Source organism: Staurois parvus, unplaced genomic scaffold, assembly GCF_062004578.1.
Source record: "Staurois parvus isolate SC_StPar_1 unplaced genomic scaffold, SC_StPar_1.0 ptg002967l, whole genome shotgun sequence".
NCBI classification, from domain to species: Eukaryota; Metazoa; Chordata; class Amphibia; order Anura; family Ranidae; genus Staurois; species Staurois parvus.
In genome coordinates this window covers 39934-63542 of record NW_028320763.1, presented here as the reverse complement: position 1 = coordinate 63542, position 23609 = coordinate 39934, and the positions used below count along the sequence as shown (strand labels likewise).

The 23609-nt window shown below is 45.6% G+C and overlaps 1 protein-coding gene across 1 annotated transcript in view; it reads left to right on the top strand.

Annotated features, from left to right (window-relative positions):
- The window catches only part of LOC149428789 (phosphatidylinositol 3,4,5-trisphosphate-dependent Rac exchanger 1 protein-like), a 97747-nt gene that overhangs the window by 35669 nt on the left and 38469 nt on the right, over positions 1-23609 (top strand). Inside the window, exons 6-9 of the mRNA XM_089666997.1 lie at positions 724-824; positions 6576-6679; positions 7332-7381; positions 18624-18699. Coding sequence (XP_089523123.1) covers positions 724-824; positions 6576-6679; positions 7332-7381; positions 18624-18699 — 331 coding nt within the window. The remainder of the gene's footprint in view (positions 1-723; positions 825-6575; positions 6680-7331; positions 7382-18623; positions 18700-23609) is intronic.

Here is a 23609-nt window from a genome sequence, read left to right as displayed (position 1 = left end):
TCTGCCAATAACTCCACTGACTTCCATTCAGTGTCCTCCACCCCTCTGCCAATCCCTCCACTGGCCTCCATTCAGTGTCCTCCACCCCTCTCTGCCAATCCCTCCACTGGCCTCCATTCAGTGTCCTCCACCCCTCTCTGCCAATCCCTCCACTGGCTTCCCGTTGCCCAAAGGATAAAATTCAAAACATTAACAATAACATATAAAGCCATTTATAACTCCGCCTGAAATTACATCACCAATCTTGTCTCCAAATATCACCCAAACCGTACTTTCTGCTCCTCGCACGACCTTCTGCTCTCTAGCTCTCTTGTCTCCTCCCATGCTCATCTCCAGGACTTCTTCAGAGCCTCCCCTATCCTCTGGAACTCTCTACCCCAATTTATCAGACTATCACCTAATCTGCCCACTTTTAGGCGATCTCTGAAAACCTATCTCTTCAGGGAAGCCTATCCCGCCTTCAGCTAATACTGGAATCTTCTACTCCTCCTACCAGTCCATCCCCCACAGTTATTACCTTTTGTACCACCAGCCCCTCCCTCTTAGATTGTAGGCTCCAAGGATCAGGGCCCTCCTATCTCTCTTGTATTGATCTGTATTGTTGCTGTATTGTCTCCCGTTATATTGTGAAGTGCTGAGCAAACTGTTGGCGCCATAAATCCTGTATAATAATAATAAAAATAATTTCCTGCGTTTATCATGTCACGTTCTGTGTCCCTGCAGTGAATTGGTATCCTGGCTGATGGAGAACGGAGAGATCAGCAAGCCGGAGGAAGGGGTCAACCTGGGCCAGGCTCTGCTGGAGAACGGCATCATCCACCATAGTGAGTTCCCCAAGACTATACACCTCAATGATCTGACCCATACGATGAGTGATATTGTAGACGGGTGAATTGCGCCGCGCCCCCATACGATGGGTGATATTGTAGGCGGGTGAATTGTGCTGCGCCCTCATACGATGGGTGATATTGTAGGCGGGTGAATTGTGCTGCTCCCTCATACGATGGGTGATATTGTAGACGGGTGAATTGTGCTGCGCCCTCATACGATGGGTGATATTGTAGGCGGGTGAATTGCGCCGCGCCCCCATACGATGGGTGATATTGTAGACGGGTGAATTGCGCCGCGCCCTCATACGATGGGTGATATTGTAGACGGGTGAATTGCGCCGCGCCCCCATACGATGGGTGATATTGTAGACGGGTGAATTGCGCCGCGCCCCCATACGATGGGTGATATTGTAGACGGGTGAATTGTGCTGCGCCCTCATACGATGGGTGATATTGTAGACGGGTGAATTGCGCCGCGCCCTCATACGATGGGTGATATTGTAGGCGGGTGAATTGCGCCGCGCCCCCATACGATGGGTGATATTGTAGACGGGTGAATTGTGCTGCGCCCTCATACGATGGGTGATATTGTAGGCGGGTGAATTGCGCCGCGCCCCATACGATGGGTGAATTGCGCCACGCCCCATACGATGGGTGAATTGCACCGCGCCCCATACGATGGGTGAATTGCGCCGCGCCCCATACGATGGGTGAATTGCGCCGCGCCCCATACGATGGGTGAATTGCGCCGCGCCCCATATGATGGGTGAATTGCACCGCGCCCCATACGATGGGTGAATTGCGCTGCGCCCCATACGATGGGTGAATTGCGCTGCGCCCCATACGATGGGTGAATTGCACCGCGCCCCATACGATGGGTGAATTGCGCCGCGCCCCATATGATGGGTGAATTGCGCCGCGCCCCATACGATGGGTGAATTGCGCTGCGCCCCATACGATGGGTGAATTGCGCTGCGCCCCATACGATGGGTGAATTGCACCGCGCCCCATACGATGGGTGAATTGCGCCGCGCCCCATGCGATGGGTGATGTCAGATATTCGCACTCCATAGACATGAATTCCTGGGGGCAGGCGGCTCTGGTCTAGACGGACGCTATAAATACAAACACATTTATTCAGCAATGTAAACATCCTCCAGCCGGAGGAAATCCTGACATCTTCCATTCGCTGCGTTTCCTCTCCTCCTCTCTCATACGCGGGGTGCAGCGTCCTCTGCGACTTCAGACATTGTATGATGTATGGTGGGCACAGTCTCACCCCCCATTCCCCCATTCCCATGATTCCTTTTATCATTTACTTTACAGCTCGTCCTATTCGTCTACAACATGGAACTCTTCTTCATCCCGTTGTCTCTGATGGAGATGAATGTGAAATCTCTGGCAGTGCACGCCGCTGGGCGGGGCTGACAACACTTCTTGGGACTGCAGTGCAGCAGAGGCAGCGTTGTCAGCTCACTATAGGATGTCAGGAGCTCCCTGGATTTCTGGCAGGATCAACTGACATTTTCTGCTCTTGCAGTCGAGCAGCGTTGTCAGCCCTGTCCAGTTCTGTTTTGGTGGGCTGCAGAACCCCCTTCAAATCACCTCTTCTCCTTAACATAAGAGGGAGGGGCTTTGTAGTCCATCAGGCAAATACTGAGCAGGGCTGACACCACTGCTTGGGATTTCAGTGCTCTGTCCGTGTGCACAGGGTGACGATAGAGGAATCACATCATGTACTTTGCAATGTGAAGATGGAATCCATCTGAAGGAGAGCTGATAGGGAGGGAATTGTAGATTGCTGTGACCCTTTGCCCTCCTGCACCATTACAGTCTGAGAATTTCCCAGAATTGATCCCCAGTTGGGTTGGAGATCTGGCCTGTTGGATCCACATGGAGTCAGACCAGATCTGATTGTACTGGGGGGGCTGAATCCACTGTTATCTGGTCTGTCGGATCCACATGGAGTCAGGTCAGATCTGATTGTACTGGGGGGGGGCTGAATCCGCTGTTATCTGGTCTGTCGGATCCACATGGAGTCAGGTCAGATCTGATTGTACTGGGGGGGGCTGAATCCGCTGTTATCTGGTCTGTCAGATCCACATGGAGTAAGGTCAGATCTGATTGTACTGGGGGGGCTGAATCCACTGTTATCTGGCCTGTTGGATCCACATGGAGTCAGACCAGATCTGATTGTACTGGGGGGGCTGAATCCACTGTTATCTGGTCTGTCGGATCCACATAGAGTCAGGTCAGATCTGATTGTACTGGGGGGGGGCTGAATCCGCTGTTATCTGGTCTGTCGGATCCACATGGAGTCAGGTCAGATCTGATTGTACTGGGGGGGGCTGAATCTGCTGTTATCTGGTCTGTCGGATCCACATGGAGTAAGGTCAGATCTGATTGTACTGGTGACAGAGTCAACTGTGATCTGGTCTGTTGGATCCACATGGAGTCAGGCCAGATCTGATTGTACTGGGGACGGGGTCTGCTGTGATCTGGTCTGTTGGATCCACATGGAGTCAGGCCAGATCTGATTGTACTGGGGGGGCTGAATCCACTGTGATCTGGTCTGTTGGATCCACATGGAGTCAGACCAGATCTGATTGTACTGGGGACGGGGTCTGCTGTGATCTGGTCTGTTGGATCCACATGGAGTCAGGCCAGATGTAATTTTGCTGGGAGTCCGAGTCCGCTGTAATTAGATGATTTCCCTCCCCGTCAGCTGCTCGGTCTTGTGAAATGTATTGTGAAATCTCTCTGACTTCTTTGTTTGCTGCTTGTTGAGTAAATTATTTATTTGCACCGAGACGTTTAATCATCCCGTTATCCCGCTCATCCGGAACAAGAGCGACGGCGCCCCCTACAGCCCACAATACCGGGTGCCCCTAAAACACGTTGCCTCTCTCTTATGTCGTATCTTGTATTTCCACCAGACTGAGCACCCCTCACTGAGTGCCTGTTATGTCTTCTCACACAGCATACACAACAATAACAACAATAATAATAACAACAATAATTATAATAACAATAATAATAATAACCACAACAATAATAACAACAATAATAATAATAACAACAACAATAATAATAACAATAATAATAATAACAACAATAATAATAATAATAACCACAATAATAATAACAATAATAATAATAATAACAACAATAATAATAACAACAATAATTATAATAACAATAATAATAATAACCACAACAATAATAACAACAACAATAATAAAAATAATAATATCAATAATAATAATTATAATAATAATAATAATAATAATAACAACAATAATAATAATAACAACAATAATAATAATAATAACAATAATAACAATAATAATAATAATAATAACAACACTAATAACAATAATAATAATAACAATAATACAAATAATAATAATAATAATAACAACAATACTAATAACAATAATAATAAAAACAATAATAATAATAATAATAACAATAATAATAATAATAATATCAATAATAATAATATCAATAATAATAATAATAACAACAATAATAATAAAAACAATAATAATAATAATAATAATAACAATAATAATAATAACAATAATAATAATAATATCAATAATAACAATAATTATAATAATATCAATAATAACAATAATTATAATAATAACAATAATAATAACAATAATAATAATAACAATAATAATAATAATAATAACAACAATAATAATAATAATAATAATAATAACAATAATAATAATAACAATAATAATAATAACAATAATAATAATAATAATATCAATAATAATAATAACAATAATAATATCGCACCTTTTCACCTTTTTAGTTGTTTCCTTGGCAAAGGTTTAAACATAGGACTCTGTTGGCAGCCGGGGTTGTTCACAATGTACAAAGTGCTTGTCTAGGGACACCTCCGGACAGACTGGACTGAAATGCGTTTAGTACTTGAGTCCTTGAGATCTTTAACCCTTTGTTAGGACTGACATTCCTGTACATCTAGTTTACAGCTGATAATGAGATCTGCCAGCTTAGCACACACAGGGTTAATAATAGTAAGTAGCACTGCCCAGCCCCCTCCTTGATTTTAGATAGAAAGGGAAAGCAAAGCAGGATTTTTTTTTCACTTTTTAAAAAAAAAAACGGAAAAAAAGATAAGCAGCAGTTTTTACATGTGAATGGGAACATACAAACATACAAAGTAGACGTTCGCTCATGTTATCGTCATACACAAGGAATGGACGTTGGCTCCATGCTCCTTCGTTCTCTGGGGTGTCCTTCCCTTTGCTATCCATTCTGCATTCTGATCCCCTCCACATCTGAGAAATGAAAAGTTGACACCATTAAATATTTATATCGTCTTCATTATTCATCACATTCTTCTGATACACGGAAATGCTGGCTTCACGTGTGCGGGTCCTTTACATGTATGAGGGGCAGAGATGAGGACATTAGTGTACATACTGTGTATAATATTGGGTGGAGCAGGAGATGGTGAAAACCCTTCCCCCGTTTATTCTTAGCTGTCCCGTTGGGGAGACTTCCCTTCACTTCCTGTCCTGTAGATGCATCAGGAAGCATCACCCATGAAGCCATTACCTGTGGAGTCCTTACCGGTGGACTGTACCTGTGGTGTCATTACCTGTGGAGTTATTACCTATGGTGTCATTACCTGTAGAGTCATTACCTATGGTGTCATTACCTGTGGTGTCACTATCTGTGGTGTCATTACCTGTGGTGTCATTACCTGTGGTGTCACTATCTATGGTGTCATTACCTGTGGAGTCATTACCTATGGTGTCATTACCTATGGTGTCATTACCTATGGTGTCATTACCTGTGGTGTCACTATCTATGGTGTCATTACCTGTGGTGTCATTACCTGTGGAGTCATTACCTATGGTGTCAGTACCTATGGTGTCAGTGCCTATGGTGTCAGTGCCTATGGTGTCACTACCTATGGTGTCATTACCTATAGAGTCACCATCTATGGTGTCATTGCTTGTGGTGTCACTATGGTGTCATTGCCTGTGGTGTCACTACCTATGGTGTCACTACCTATGGTGTCATTTCCTGTGGTGTCATTACATGTAGTGTCACTACCTATGGTGTCACTACCTATGGTGTCAGTACCTGTGGTGTCACTACCTATGGTGTCACTACCTATGGTGTCAATACCTATGGTGTCAATACCTATGGTGTCAATACCTATAGAGTCATTATCTATGGTGTCATTACCTATGGTGTCATTGCCTGTGGTGTCACTACCTATGGTGTCAATACCTATGGTGTTAATACCTATAGAGTCATTATCTATGGTGTCATTACCTATGGTGTCATTACCTATGGTGTCATTGCCTGTGGTGTCACTACCTATGGTGTCAATACCTATGGTGTTAATACCTATAGAGTCATTATCTATGGTGTCATTACCTATGGTGTCATTACCTATGGTGTCATTGCCTGTGGTGTCATTGCCTGTGGTGTCACTACCTGTGGTGTCACTATCTATGGTGTCACTATCTATGGTGTCACTACCTATGGTGTCACTACCTATGGTGTCACTATCCATGGTGTCACTACCTATGGTGTCACTATCTATGGTGTCACTACCTATGGTGTCACTACCTATGGTGTCACTACCTATGGTGTCACTATCCATGGTGTCACTACCTATGGTGTCAGTACCTGTAGAGCCATCACGTGTTATGGATCCCCATCATTAATCATTCCTGGTCTCCTCAGTTTCAGACAAGCACCAGTTTAAGAACGAGCAAGTTCTGTATCGCTTCCGGTATGACGATGGGACATACAAAGCCAGGAGTGAGCTGGAGGACATCATGTCAAAGGTGAGAGGCCACAATCTGCAGCCCAGCGCCATCACTGACCAATCACTCGTCCCGGTTTACTCATCCATCCATCCATCCAGTACATTTCATTTCTAGGTGGAGTTGGCCAATGGGAACTTCGGTGGTAAGACCTTCCTGTTCCCACACAGTTTGAGGTGTTCATGCTTCTTCGATCTCATCAATGATCCATGAGGCAGTGGGGGAACCCCTCCGGATGTGTGTGGGATGTAGGAAGCTAACTCCCCAGGATGTACAAGACACTGCTTCTGGGTGGAGAGCCCCTGTAATATCTCCCAGAATGCATAGCACACGGCAGGTCCCTATGATTCCCTGTGTTTCTCGGAATGCCATTAGCTGATTGGACGGAGTGCTCCAGTAGACTGGGATGTACGAATGTGACCGGGTGCTGACGCATCACTACCAGTATGCCCCTCCCCCCTCCCCTCCCCCTCCCCCGGGGTTTATATGATCATTTTATGTGGTTTCATCTCATTTATTGCTTTGATGTTTTTATTTCCACCCATCAGACGACTCACAGAAAGCGGACGTGTACTGCGCCACGGCTCCTGCGGTGTTTTATGGAATGAGCCCCGTGGTGTACTCTCAGCTCTCCTCATCCTAAATACTCATCTTGTCTCCTCTCCCTCCCCAGGGTGTCCGCCTGTACTGCCGCCTGCACAGCCTGCTCACACCAGTTGTCAAGTAAGTGCCAAAAAAAGACGTCATCGTGCCGTTGTGTGCGGTACATCAGGGCATGTTTATAGTGGGGAACCCCTGAGCTGAGACAGCCCTCTGTTGTCAGCCCCGCCTACAGAACTTCACCTACCCCGCCCCCTCTGTATTCCTTTCCACATGTATACGATATGACTCCTAAAATCCCTCCCACATACTCTGCTTAGGGAAAGGGCTCTTGGGAGATGTAGTTCTGGCCATGTGCTGTCCTCACAAAGAATGTTACGAGCCTGGTGATAATATTAAACACTATTTCTCACTACAGGAACCAAGTAAAAAAAAAAAAGAATGCTGGAGCATGATCAGGAGGGATAGTTGGGGAGTAAATTTGGGTCATTCCCAGACATACGCTTGAAGGTTCACAGGGACTGTGATTATCTGTAGTGAATTTTGTGTGGGTAGATTGGGGAAGTCCTACTTGCTGGCAGATGCAGTGGTGAGTTAGATCATACCCTGCAGACAGAAGAGTTTCTGGTGAAGTTGGTGGATTGGGTCTCACGGGTGGAAGGATTTTCCGTGGAAGGTTTTGTTTTATGGGGTGATGATCAGTCATTGGTTGTCACCTCCTCTGTCTTACCCTCATTATGGAACCCGGAGCTGTTCATCAACATTGCCTTGTCCCCAGTCCACCGTTCCACCTATATATGAAGCTGGTCTACGTATTGCTCTGCTCATTTTTTTACCAAAATTTTACCCAACATGAAATCCACCCAATTCAATATATTTTGTAGAAGGATTTGCCACTTTGTAACATCTTCCCGCGGTTCCACCCCTCTTGTTCATTGACATCACTCAGCTCAGACCTGATTTATTATTGCCTATGGTAAGGAAAATGGAAAATTGTATCAAATACTTACCGGAATTTTCCTTTCCTGGCCCCAATCCATGGCAGCATACAAGTGGTAGAACCAGGAAAATCACTTGCCTTTTGCACATTTTTTGTTGTTTTTTATTTTTACCAGTCCCTCTACTTTCTCCTTTTCTTTATTTTAGCATCACAACCTTCGTTTTAAAATTTTGATAGGCTGAATTTTTTTTTCAAATTTAATAGCAAGATTCGATGACCCACAGGAAAGGTTAATGGGTATTTCTGGTGGTCTTACATGTTGTGGACACACAGCTGAGGGCACATGGAGATTATGAGGGTCTACTCCCCGTAGCTCAACCCCCACCCCCACGCCCCCCACCCCGCAACTGAGACAGTAACAGAGGAGACGGCATTGTCATGATAACAAGAGCCATGGTGAGGTCATCTTATCAGTTACAATTACCATAATCAGATCAGTCAGGGAAATTCTGACATGAAGGAGATAAATCTGGATAAAGGGATAAGACCACCACAAAGCAACAATCGGGACTGTGTATCTGCAATGTTACAAGATGATAAGTGAGGGTTTAGTGAACTGACTCCTGAAGGCGAATTCACTATAAACTGTTCTCTATACATCTACTGTGACCGCGCTGTAGGGTCTCCCTAATTATTAACAATAATGAAAGACTTTGTACATTACAAAGAGAAGAAATGACATTGGCTGCTCATAGTGGAAACATTTCTTGTGACACCATTTTGGATGCCACATCAGGAGATGTGAAGTTCCAGTATTCCAAATATGCATTTCACATGTTTATTCATATAAAAATGTCACGTTAAGTCACAGACTGCTGACATTTCAGGACACCACAAGGTCCCTTCATCAAAGTCAGATAGTCTTCAGGGTGACTTGGTTCTCAAGGCAACACAGATCTTATGTTGACATAGTCCACAAGTTGACACAAGGTGACATAATCCACAAATTGACGCAATCCATAAATTTAAATAGTCCTTAAGGTTCCTTAGTCTTCAAGGTGATATAAGCTTGAAGGCAACATAGTCCTCCAAAGGAGAAAGTCCACAAGTTGACATACCGTAGTTCTCAAGGTGATAAAGTACTCAATTTTACATAGTGCTCAGGGTGACATAGTTCTCAAGGTGATAAAGTACTCAAGTTTACATAGTGCTCAGGGTGACATAGTTCTCAAGGTGATAAAGTACTCAAGTTTACATAGTGCTCATGGTGACATAGTTCTTAAAGTGATATAATCCATTAATTGACATAGTCCTCAAGAAGCCAAAGTCCTCAAGACAATGTAATCCTAAAGGCAACCTAGTCCTCCAGCCGAGATAGTCCACAAGTTGTCAAAATTCTCAAGGTGATAAAGACCTTAGGTTTACATAGTCTTCAAAGTGACATATTCCTAAAGGCAATATTGTCCTCCAGACAAGATAGACCACAAGTTGACATACTTCAACTTCTCAAGGTGATAAAGCCCTCAGGTTGATATAGTCCTCAATGTGACATATTCCTAAAGGCAACATAGTCCTCAAGACTACATAGCCCACATGGTAACATAGTCCTCAAGGTGATAAAGTCCAAAGGCTGACATAGTCCTCAAGGTGACATAATCATAAAGGCAACATAGTCCTCAAGACTACATAGTCCACATATTGATATAGTCCTCAAGGTGATGAAGTCCAAAGTCTGACATAGTCCTCAAGGTGACATAATCATAAAGGCAACATAGTCCTCAAGACTACATAGTCCACATATTGATATAGTCCTCAAGGTGATAAAGTCCAAAGGCTGACATAGTCCTCAAGGTGACATAATCATAAAGGCAACATAGTCCTCAAGACTACATAGTCCACATATTGATATAGTCCTCAAGGTGATGAAGTCCACAGGTTGACATAGTCCTCAAGGTGATATAATCATAAAGGCAACATAGTCCTCAAGACTACATAGTCCACATATTGATATAGTCCTCAAGGTGATAAAGTCCAAAGGCTGACATAGTCCTCAAGGTGACATAATCATAAAGGCAACATAGTCCTCAAGACTACATAGTCCACATATTGATATAGTCCTCAAGGTGATAAAGTCCAAAGGCTGACATAGTCCTCAAGGTGACATAATCATAAAGGCAACATAGTCCTCAAGACTACATAGTCCACATATTGATATAGTCCTCAAGGTGTTAAAGTCCACAGGTTGACATAGTCCTCAAGGCGTCATAGTGACAACCATGTTGACTTTGATGAAGGATCACTACAAGGCCGTCTTTGACTTATATGACATTTTTTCCACAATAAACCAGTGAAACTTTTATTTGGAGCGCTGTGACCTTACATTGGCTGATACAATATCTGGTGGCACCATCAGGTGCAGATGTAGACTTCACAGCCATGTGAGGTGTATTTGTTTGCCAGACGGAGTCCTTGCAGCAAATACTTGGTGACCTCACTGGCAGAGTCCATTGTAACCAACCACAATCCTCAGCAGTCTAGTTGCACAGGAGTGGTGACACCAGAAATGGTAGATTTGCTGCTCTTTTATTGTGGTGTCACTAGAGACACACATTACATCTATAGATAGGGATTATTAGTGATTATTTCCTCTACAAAAAAATACAAAAATGTGCAGCTGTGTGTGAGCTGGTTATGCTGCAGATCTAATGCACTGCCTTTGAGTTCTACTTTAAATGTAAAATGCTCCTCCTGAATATAAGACTGACACCCCCAGAGAATGAAGACTGAAAAGTGGAGGTTCCTTCTGATACCGGCTCCTCTGGCCCTCAGCTCTGGGTGTTTCTATTATGAGTCCCATACTGTTTATGTTCTCAGAGTTGTATAAATGAATAGACTTCCATCATTCATTGATAATTGTCCTCACTAAAAGAGGGTGGACAGGGCCAGAGATGGACGGCCTCACCCCGGACCTCCACTAAACCCAGAGGAGCGGCCAGATCTCCCCCTGTGAATTCTTCGTCCCCTCCTGTTCTTTTCATGTTCTGTTCTCCGCTATAAATCTTCTCCCTGTTTGAGTTCCCCTCTATTAACTCGTTCTTGTTGTCTGCCTCATATACATAATAACAGCTCCGGAGTTCCCCCACAGGCACGGTGTCTATAAAGCAGCACTTCTCAACCTTTTTACCCCAGAGGAACCCTTAAAAGAAATTCCTGGTTATAGGGAACTCCTAGGGCCCAATTGGTTGTCCTAGGGACCCCAGCTACAACCTTTGTCCTGCAGAAAACCAGATAGGGCAAATGGTGAAAGCTGTCTCCCTACAAGAGAGGATGTATTGGAGGCAGTTGATGTCTGATAGGGCCAATACAGATGATGCTGATGGGGCCACTTCTATGTGTCTGTTTCAAGTCAATTGTCAATTGAAGGGCTGGGGGGCCAAAGCTGTTACTTTACTTAGGACCCCATTCTGCCCAGATCCGTGTGTGGCTTCTTGCCATCATTTGTAAAGTATGATTAAATATTTTCCCTTCCTAACAAAGTCAGTGGACTCCAACCTGAAGAACCTCACCAAGGTTGTAGATATCACCAATATATTCCTGCTGTAGTCCTCTGCTTTGTCCCCAGTTCTTTTCATTCAAATGGACCTGGTTCTGTTCATGGAAAGTACCCTGATTCTGTCTCTGAAAAAGGACCTGTTTTTATTTTTCATGGCTATGGCTCTGGTTCTCTCCCTGGAAATTGCCTGTCTGTAGAAATGACTCTGGTTCTGCTCTTGAAGATAGTCCCTGTTTTGTCCATGGAAATGGTACTGGTTCTGTCTCTGAAATGAACCTGGGTCTAATGTGCATGAAAATGGCCCTGGTTCTGTCCTGGTTATGTCCATGGAAATGGCCCTGATTCTGTTCCGGTTATGTCCATGGAAAAGACCCTGGTTCTGTCCATGGAAAGTACCCTGGCTTTGTCCCTTAAATTAACCTATTTCTAATATCTATGGAAATTACCCTGGTCCTGCTCTGTCCATGGAAATAGCCCTGGTTCTGTCCATGGAAATAGCCCTGGTTCTGTCCATATAAATAGCCCTGGTTCTGTCCATGGAAATAGTTCTGGTTCTGTCCATGGAAATAGCCCTGGTTCTGTCCATGGAAATAGCCCTGATTCTGTCCATGGAAATAGCCCTGGTACTGTCCATGGAAATAGCCCTGGTACTGTCCATGGAAATAGCCCTGGTACTGTCCATGGAAATAGCCCTGGTTCTGTCCATGGAAATAGCCCTGGTACTGTCCATGGAAATAGCCCTGGTACTGTCCATGGAAATAGCCCTGGTACTGTCCATGGAAATAGCCCTGGTACTGTCCATGGAAATAGCCCTGGTTCTGTCCATGGAAATAGCCCTGGTACTGTCCATGGAAATAGCCCTGGTTCTGTCCATGGAAGTGGTCCTGGTCTTGTTCATGAAAATAGCCCTGGTTCTGTCATGGAAGTGGCCCTGGTTCTGTCCATGGAAGTGGCCCTGCTTTCTTCAATGGAAGTGGCCTTGGTTCTATCCATGAAGATTACCCTGGTTTTGTCCCGGTTATGTCCATGGAAAAGGCCCTGGTGTTGTCCCTTAAGTTAATCTTTTTCTAATATCCATGACCCTGGTCCTGCTCTGTCCATGGAAATGGCCCTGGTTATGTCGATAAAAGTGGCCCTGGTTCTGTCCATGGATGTGGTCCTGGTCCCATCTATGGAAGTGGTGCTGGTCCCGTCCAATGAAGTGCCATAGTTCTGTCCACAGAAATTCCCTTCTGTCTATGGAAATGACCCTGGTCCTGCTCTGTCCATGGAAATGGCCCTGGTTCTGTCCATGAACATGGCCCTGGTTCTGTCCATGGATGTGGTCCTGGTTCTGTCCATGGATGTGGTCCTGGTCCCATCTATGGAAGTGGTGCTGGTCCCGTCCAATGAAATGCCCTAGTTCTGTCCACAGAAATTCCCTTCTGTCTATGGAAATGACCCTGGTCCTGCTCTGTCCATGGAAATGGCCCTGGTTCTTCCCATGGAAGTACCCCTAGTTTTCACCTTGGAAATTACCCCGCTTCTCTCCTTGGAAGTGGGCCTCATTGTGTCCATGGAATTGGCCCTGGTTTTGTCCCTTGAAATGACCTGCTATCCTCTAGTACCATAGAGTCTTGGTTGCTCTGCACATTTCCTTCCCCATCATCTGTCAGTGAATTGCGGGATCTGTATTACTGTCAGGATGCCTTTTAAAATGTAAAAAATTCCGTATGTGATCTGGTAATAGTCCTGATTGGTGGTACATGTTGCGTGACCTCCTTGGCGGTATGGTACGGGATATGTACATTTCCACCCAGTGTCTGGGAATGGTTCACATGTTGGCAGCTATGACTGGCATGGGCCAGTAGCCTCATTCGTATATATTTCGCAGCCTGATGCCATTTGTCCCATGTGCTGGGAACATATCTGTTGTGTATATGATGTACCTGGTTCTGTAGTTGGGGTGGAGAACATTTTCTGGTAATCCAAGAAGAAGATATTTGCGTAGTGAGGAGTTCCCTTTTGCATCCTGAGCCCTGCCAGCTCATTTTTCCATTCAGTCCCAGGTCCGGCAGTGTGAACAAGGTGGCGTCTGTCTGAGGTTTGGCCCCGGAACACTTTTGCTTTAGAAGCAGAATTCCAGTGTTGGTGCAACCAGAGGTGCCAGTGTTTGATGATGACTCAGGCAATCCTTCCATCCCACAAAAACATGATCCGGCAGCTTCTCCCATTCTGTTTACATGAGCACGGCCAGGGAGTTCTGGGATTAAACCACCTTGGGGTGAAGCCCATCAGATAATGTGGATCTCCGTCATCCGGTATTGTGTTAGAGGATTGTAAGCCTGGCGCAGCGCTGTGTGGGGGCGGCTATGAGAGCCATGTACCGGCATATCCCAAACTGATCTGCCACCTGCATTAGTCTTCCTGAATCTCAGGCCCTTCTTTGTGAACTCGTTATTGGTAGGAGGAATATTTGGGAAGGGGTCCCCCGTAATCATCACTATAGAACATTTTATGTCTTCAGATAACTTATAAACATCCTGTTCTTTGATCTTTCAGGACCACACATTTCTGTCCAGTATCTGCAGACGTTTCTGTCTTCCTTCTCATTCGTGTGTTGTTTTAACCATTACTTTCAACCAAAACCTTCCCATTGAATTATCTGGGCATTTCGTTATTTATTGCACATTGGGTGCTGCCATCTTGGATGTGAAGTCAGCAGCCCAAAAGCTGTCACTCAATTGACACTCTATACCAGCTATTCTACACCAGGGTTTCATGGGACCCGAGGTTCCTCTAGACTCAGGGGTTTTCTGGAGTTCCTTGAGTTGTGGCTGGATGATCTCCCATTTGATGGTGCCGGCATAGCCCCTAGGCTCAATACGGCTTGGCAGAGCCAGCTGCATGACACCAATAATCTTCGCTTTCTGCTAGGGTGGTATTCGGACCACCAATGTAAGTGACATTCTTCCCACTGACCACCAATGTAAGGGACATTCTTCCCACTGATCACCAATGTAAGGGACATTCTTCCCACTGATCACCAATGTAAGGAACATTCTTCCCACTGACCACCAATGTAAGGAGCATTCTTCCCACTGACCACCAATGTAAGGGACATTCTTCCCACTGATCACCAATGTAAGGGACATTCTTCCCACTGACCACCAATGTAAGGGACATTCTTCCCACTGATCACCAATGTAAGGGACATTCTTCCCACTGACCCCCAATGTAAGGGACATTCTTCCCACTGATCATCAATGTAAGGGACATTCTTCCCACTGACCACCAATGTAAGGGACATTCTTCCCACTGACCACCAATGTAAGGGACATTCTTCCCACTGACCACCAATGTAAGGGACATTCTTCCCACTGACCAATGCAAGGGACATTCTTCTCACTGACCCCCAATGTAAGGGACATTCTTCCCACTGATCACCAATGTAAGGGACATTCTTCCTACTGACCACCAATGTAAGGGACATTCTTCCCACTGACCACCAATGTAAGGGACATTCTTCCCACTGACCCCCAATGTAAGGGACATTCTTCCCACTGATCACCAATGTAAGGGATATTCTTCCCACTGACCACCAATGTAAGGGACATTCTTCCCACTGATCACCAATGTAAGGGACATTCTTCCCACTAACCACCAATGTAAGGGACATTCTTCCCACTGACCCCCAATGTAATTGACATTCTTCTCACTGATCACCAATGTAAGGGACATTCTTCCCACTGACCACCAATGTAAGGGACATTCTTCCCACTGACCACCAATGTAAGGGACATTCTTCCCACTGACCACCAATGTAAGGGACATTCTTCCCACTGACCACCAATGCAAGGGACATTCTTCCCACTGATCCCCAATGCAAGGGACATTTTTCCCACTGATCCCCAATGTAAGTGACATTCTTCCCACTGACCCCCAATGTAAGGGACATTCTTTCCACTGACCACCAATGTAAGGAGCATTCTTCCCACTGACCACCAATGTAAGGGACATTCTTCCCACTGATCACCAATGTAAGGGACATTCTTCCCACTGACCCCCAATGTAAGGGACATTCTTCCCACCGACCACCAATGTAAGGGACATTCTTCCCACTGACCCCCAATGTAAGGGACATTCTTCCCACCGACCACCAATGTAAGGGACATTCTTCCCACTGACCCCAATGTAAGGGACATTCTTCCCACTGACCCCCAATGTAAGGGACATTCTTCCCACTGATCCCCAATGTAAGGGACATTCTTCCCACTGATCCCCAATGTAAGGGACATTCTTCCCACTGATCACCAATGTAAGGGACATTCTTCCCACTGATCACCAATGTAAGGGACATTCTTCCCACTGACCACCAATGTAAGGGACATTCTTCCCACTGACCACCAATGTAAGGTACATTCTTCCCACTGACCCCCAATGTAAGGGACAATCTTCCCACTGGCACCCAATGTAAGGGAAATTCTTCCCACTGACCACCAATGTAAGGGACATTCTTCCCACTGACCACCAATGTAAGGGACATTCTTCCCACTGACCCCCAATGTAAGGGACATTCTTCCCACTGACCACCAATGTAAGGGACATTCTTCCCACTGGCACCCAATGTAAGGGACATTTTTCCCCCTGACTCTCTGTGAATTGTTTTTAACCATGGTTCCCCGAGAACTGGAAATTTTTAAAAGGTTTCTGTTAGAGGAAATGCTGCTCTATACTATTTTCCTTCACTTTCCGCCTGGCAGCTCCATGAAGGGTTATGTAGTGAGGTGAGGGAAGGAGGTGGAGGAGATAGGTCAGCACAGACCGTTATTAGATATTCCCAGAAGAAAAGGAGGGCTTTGGTTCACAAGGAGGGAGGGAGCTGCGCTAGGGAACTCACTCTTCCTGGAGTAGTCAAGTGCTCTAGCAAGTTCAAAGGCATTGCAAGTGAATGCAAACTCATTGATGAAAAGGGATCCCCAGAGTGCTGTTGATAGGATTTTCTGGGTTACCCATTGTAGAGAGCGACTATGCCTGCATGGAGATGGCCTTATTCTCCGCTTGCTGAGCCTCCAGATAGTCTGACCTCTACAGAGGGGTTCAGCAACCTCTCAAGTGGAACAATCTTCATTATTATTATTATTTATTATATTATAACTATCATCTTCAGCATTGTATCTAGTCATCTTTCCCAGTTTCTACACCATAATGATCTCTCACGGGGCCTCCTGGGTCTTTTCCTTCTCCCTTTTTGATGGGAGTTTATGGAAACAAAGGAAATACACTTCAGGTAATCATGACACGCCCCGGGGTGGTTGGTGTTTTTGGGGAGAAAAATGGAAGATTGATCTTTTTGTGTCACCACCATGGATTAATTGTGCATTTTGTTGGCCTTTTGTCGCAGAGTTTCTCTTCTTTTGTACTGGCAATGAAAAGTGTTAACAATGGCTGCATCCTCTTTTCAGGAAAGAGATGGGGGATGTTCTATTACTGGAAGATAATTACACTGAGAATTTTCTCACCTCTGAAGTGGAGTAATTAATAAGAATCTTCCATTAACAGGTCCTCCTGCTGATGGTACAGAAATAGCATCTTACTACAGGATGAGAATAGCTGGGCTTAACCACTTCATGTTACCTAGAGACATCCCAGATCTTCACACCACCTTCCTGGTGAAGGATCTTGGTATGCTGGGTTTAACTCTTTCACATTACCTACAGACATTGGGGATCTGGACACCACCTTTCCGGAGAAGGATCTTGGTACGCAGGGTTTAACCTTTATGTTACCTACAGACATGTCAGATCTGTATACCACCTACCTGGTGAAGGATCTTGGTACATTAGGCTTAACCCTTTTATGTTACCTACAGACATTCTGGATCTGGACACCATCTTCCCGGAAAAGGATCTTGGTATGCTGGGTTTAACTCTTTCACATTACCTACAGACATGCCAGATCTGGACACCACCTTGACATTGAAGAATCTTGGTACACTGGGTTTAACCCTTTCATGTTACCTACAGACATGCCTGATCTGGACACCACCCTTTCGGTGAAGGATCTTGGTACATTGGCTTTAACCCTTTCATGTTACCTACAGACATGCCTGATCTGGACACCACGTTTTCGGTGAAGGATCTTGGTACATTGGGTTTAATGCTTTCATGTTACCTACAGACGTGGCAGATCTGGACACCACCCTCTTGGTGAAGGATCTTGGTACACTGGGTTTAACCCTTTCATGTCACCTACAGTCTGCCAGATCTGAACACCACCTTCCCAGAGAAGGATCTTGATATGAATGTGCACTCAGATGAGGGGATGAGAATCCCTCAGTGGTGGCCTCAGTGGTGAATAGTAAACATTCTCATTTTGAAGAGTTCCTTCAGAGGTTACCAGACATTGCTTGAGCTGTGGCTGTTTGACCTCCAATCTGATGGTGCCTCTATAATTCCAGGACAGCTCCATAAAGGGGAGTAGATGTAGGAGAGAGCTCTCCATGCTATAGACATTCCCATTCTGAAGGGTTCCTTCAGAGGTTACTAAAAGTTCCTTGAACTGTGGTTGATTGACCTCCCATCTGATGGCCTTTGCATAGTTCCAGGACCAACACCACTTGGCAGAGACAGTGTTGTTATGCTGACAGGTCCTCTTTCTAGTTGTGGAATTGCAGTTATCTGTACATATAGCAGCTTTCTCTGATTCGCCATGTCATGTCAATAGACACATTTACATTCTCGGTGGTATTGTCACCCTAGTAATGAGAACTGTGGAGTGCTGGCTGTTCTGCATGTACCCTAATGGAGGATGAAGAGTTTGTTCCTATGACGAAAATTATTGGAAGCTTCTGCTGATATTATTTAATGCATCTTTGTTTCCTCTCCTTCCAGAGACCGTGACTACCACCTGAAGACCTACAAGTCCGTCATCCCAGCCAGTAAGCTTGTGGACTGGCTCATATCTCAGGTAAGGAGATAAATCATAAGTTTGGGCTGTGTTCTTATGTTTTTCTGGTCTTCTCTTCTTGGTCTTTTGACTATGATCCGGTATAGTATCACGGATTCAGTATCGGTATCACGGATTCAGTATCGGTATCACGGATTCAGTATCGGTATCACGGATTCAGTATCGGTATCACGGATTCAGTATCGGTATCACGGATTCAGTATCGGTATCACGGATTCAGTATCGGCATCACGGATAAAGTATCGGCATCACGGATTCAGTATCGGCATCACGGATTCAGTATCGGTATCACGGATTCAGTATCGGTATCACGGATTCAGTATCGGCATCACGGATTCAGTATCGGCATCACGGATTCAGTATCGGCATCACGGATTAAGTATCGGCATCACGGATTAAGTATCGGCATCACGGATTAAGTATCGGCATCACGGATTAAGTATCGGCATCACGGATTAAGTATCGGCATCACGGATTAAGTATCGGCATCACGGATTCAGTATCGGCATCACGGATTCAGTATCGGCATCACGGATTCAGTATCGGCATCACGGATTCAGTATCGGCATCACGGATTAAGTATCGGCATCACGGATTAAGTATCGGCATCACGGATTAAGTATCGGCATCACGGATTCAGTATCGGCATCACGGATTCAGTATCGGCATCACGGATTCAGTATCGGCATCACGGATTCAGTATCGGCATCACGGATTCAGTATCGGCATCACGGATTCAGTATCGGCATCACGGATTCAGTATCGGCATCACGGATTCAGTATCGGCATCACGGATCAAGTATCGGCATCACGGATCAAGTATCGGCATCACGGATCAAGTATCGGCATCACGGATCAAGTATCGGCATCACGGATCAAGTATCGGCATCACGGATCAAGTATCGGCATCACGGATCAAGTATCGGCATCACGGATCAAGTATCGGCATCACGGATCAAGTATCGGCATCACGGATCAAGTATCGGCATCACGGATCCAGTATCGGCATCACGGATTCAGTATCGGCATCACGGATTCAGTATCGGCATCACTGATTCAGTATCGGCATCACTGATCAAGTATCGGCATCACGGATTAAGTATCGGCATCACGGATTAAGTATCGGCATCACGGATTCAGTATCGGCATCACGGATTCAGTATCGGCATCACGGATTCAGTATCGGCATCACGGATTCAGTATCGGCATCACGGATTCAGTATCGGCATCACGGATTCAGTATCGGCATCACGGATTCAGTATCGGCATCACGGATTCAGTATCGGCATCACGGATTCAGTATCGGCATCACGGATTCAGTATCGGCATCACGGATTCAGTATCGGCATCACGGATCAAGTATCGGCATCACGGATCAAGTATCGGCATCACGGATTCAGTATCGGCATCACGGATTCAGTATCGGCATCACGGATTCAGTATCGGCATCACGGATTCAGTATCGGCATCACGGATTAAGTATCGGCATCACGGATTCAGTATCGGCATCACGGATTAAGTATCGGCATCACGGATTCAGTATCGGTATCACGGATTCAGTATCAGTATCACGGATCAAGTATCGGCATCACGGATCAAGTATCGGCATCACGGATCAAGTATCGGCATCACGGATTCAGTATCGGTATCACGGATTCAGTATCACGGATTCAGTATCATGGATTCAGTATCGGTATCACGGATTAAGTATCGGTATCAGGGATTCAGTATCGGTATCACGGATTCAGTATCGGCATCACGGATTAAGTATCGGCATCACGGATTCAGTATCGGTATCACGGATTCAGTATCGGTATCACGGATTAAGTATCGGTATCACGGATTCAGTATCGGTATCACGGATTCAGTATCGGTATCACGGATTCAGTATCGGTATCACGGATTCAGTATCGGTATCACGGATTCAGTATCGGTATCACGGATTCAGTATCGGTATCACGGATTCAGTATCGGCATCACGGATCAAGTATCGGCATCACGGATTCAGTATCAGTATCACGGATTCAGTATCACGGATTCAGTATCGGTATCACGGATTCAGTATCGGTATCACGGATTAAGTATCGGTATCACGGATTCAGTATCGGTATCACGGATTCAGTATCGGTATCACGGATTAGGTCCATCGTTATTCCAGTCTTATGGCAGGGATTGCTGGCTGTGGAGTACTCTGTCCAGTGTAATGGGGGTCCTAAGATCATCTCTCCTCGGGTTCAGGAAACTGAACAACATAAGACTGAGGTTGGGAGTGCTTGCTCAGTGTGGAAAATTCTGAGGAGCCCATTCCCTCCTGGTTTGAATGGGTCTGCTAAGTGTGGCCATGGGCTAGGATCAGCATCATGTGCACCTTGGGCGTGGCATCCCGGGGGTGCCAGAGTACCATTATGTGTTCCGTTTCAAATGCCGCATTAAGCATTGACATACCTCCTCAAACCTAGTATATTGTGACTGTATAGTCACCTGCTGACATGGCACTATCCACAGGCAGCTTAACTCTTCAGTAAGACACCGATGTAGCAGGTATTTTTCTCCAGGTAGGTGAAGTACAGAGGATGTTTTTCCTCTCTTTTGTATTGTAAGAAGACAATGACTTTCCTAAGCCCTCTCTCTGCAAACAGCTACCACTGACTGCGGGAACATGGGAAATGATGGGGGTCCTAAGGTCATCTCCCTATGGAAGGCTCTAGCCAAAACTGAACTAACTAAACCTAAACAGGAGGGGGGACGGAGGGAGAAACCAAATTGCATAAGTAAACAAGATGTAGTGGCCCTAAACCACTTTGTGAGCATACATCAGAACACTAGTAACCTGATATAATTCAATATAACAGCAGAAATACATATACAGTAGGTGGGACAGGACACTATAGATTTGGTCCCCAATCTGCCACTGCAGCACTATATACCCAAGCAGCGTTGTCACCCCGGCTCAGTCCTCCTCAGTCTGATACCCAGCTGGCAGTCTATAGTGCCATTAAGAAATGACGATCTTTATCAAGTCCTCTATTAGGTCTTCTATTGCAGCTCATTCTGATAACATCCAGTGCTTGAACCCTGAAGAAGGAGGGAAGTGTTTTCCCTTCGAAATGCGTTGGAAGTATTTGATGCTCTTAACCCGTAAATGTTTCAAAAAGACCTTTGAAGTGGTATAAACTCTCCCCAAAAAAATGCTGACAGGCAGGGGGAAGAGACCCTACCGCCTCCTGATCTGTCCTGCTGTAATGTGACTCCCGTGCACATGCGTGGGGAGCGACGTCATCGCGGCCCGGCCATTCGGGCAGCCGAAGACATTGAACCTGGAAGGAAGACTGGGTGACGATGGAAGCTCCCGAGACCCGCTGGATTGATGCCACCGCAGCGCTGGAGGACTTCAATAATGTGCCAATAGGTGGCGCCTAAAAAATAATGGAGTTTACTTATACCCCACACCTGCGTTTACTGTACTACAGAACTCCTCCCCCTTCTGTTATGAAGTTATGAAGACAAGCAGAGAGAAGTGTTCTGTAGTCTAGCAGAGGAGAAGTGGGTGGGGCTGACAACACTGCTTAGATTTACTGCAGTACAGGAGGTGTGTTGTCAGGCCAAACAGGAAGTTCGTCTCTCATTGGATCTCTGCTGGATCTGCAGGTATTTTCTCAGGGATACAACATGTGGAAATGTGCATGTATTGTACTACTTTTTTTTTGCTAGACGTGCACTTTAACATGTTGCTGCCCGTGTAACACATGTGCGGCAGCAAATCGGTGGGCTTCAACACCCACACGCCGCACATATTCGTCAGTGGGCGGCTGACGTTTCTGCGCTGAGAGCTAGCTCACTGAGCACTCCCAGCACAGAGACTGAGTGGTCTTGGTCCATGCGCAGCAGGACTGGCTCCCAATCATGTGACCACCATGACACCCAATCACAGTGGACCACAAGAAAATGGCGCCCCATCTGCAGTCAGAATCGGCACACTAACCTTATTAGGTAAATCCAAATGTGAGGGTAAATGGCTTCAGCTCTCATCCCCCACCCGTGAGAGAATCCACTAACGCGTTTCGCCCACGTGGGGCTTAATCAGAGGCAGAAGCCTCTGATTAGGCCCCACGTGGGCAAAACCCGTCATGTGATTCTCCCACAGGTAGGGGATGAGAGCTGTAGCTATTCACCCTCATATGTGCGTTTACTAACAAGTTTACAGTGTAGTCCCCATGGAGCTTGGTGGGCTATCCCGACCAGCACCACCAGTCATCAATGCAACCAGTTTGGCGGAGAGATCGTTCCGTGAGGCATCTGAATGGACTAAATCAGAGGCCTCTACCCCACATGGGAGAAATGCGTTCTGCAATTCTCCCAGGGGTAGGGGATAAGAGCTGAAACCATTTACCCTCATATTTTGCATTTACTAATAAGTTTACAATGTGCTGGTTCTGAGGGCGGATGGGCGCCATTTTCTTGTAGTCCACATGGAGCTTGATGAGCTGACCAGCACCACCAGTCGCCAATGCAACCAGTTTGGTGGAGACATCGTTCCGTGAGGCATCTGAATGGTACGCTTTCTTTGTTTTTTGGCCAGTCGCAGTGGACTCCAAGAAAACAGCGCCCATCGGCACTCAAAATCGGCACACTGTAATCTTTTTAAGCAAATCCCAATATGAGTGTAAATGGCTTCAGCTCTCATCCCCCACCTGTGGGAAATTCCATTAACGCGTTTCACCCACACGGGGCTAAATCAGAGGCCTCTACCCCACATGGACGAAACGCGTTATGCAATTCTCCCAGGGGTAGGGGATAAGAGTTGAAACCTCATACAGTTGTGGCCAAAATTATTCAACCCCCAATGCTGTAAAGGGGTTTAGGGACTATAGTGTACATTTGGAATTGTATTCAGAATCAAATCCTACAAG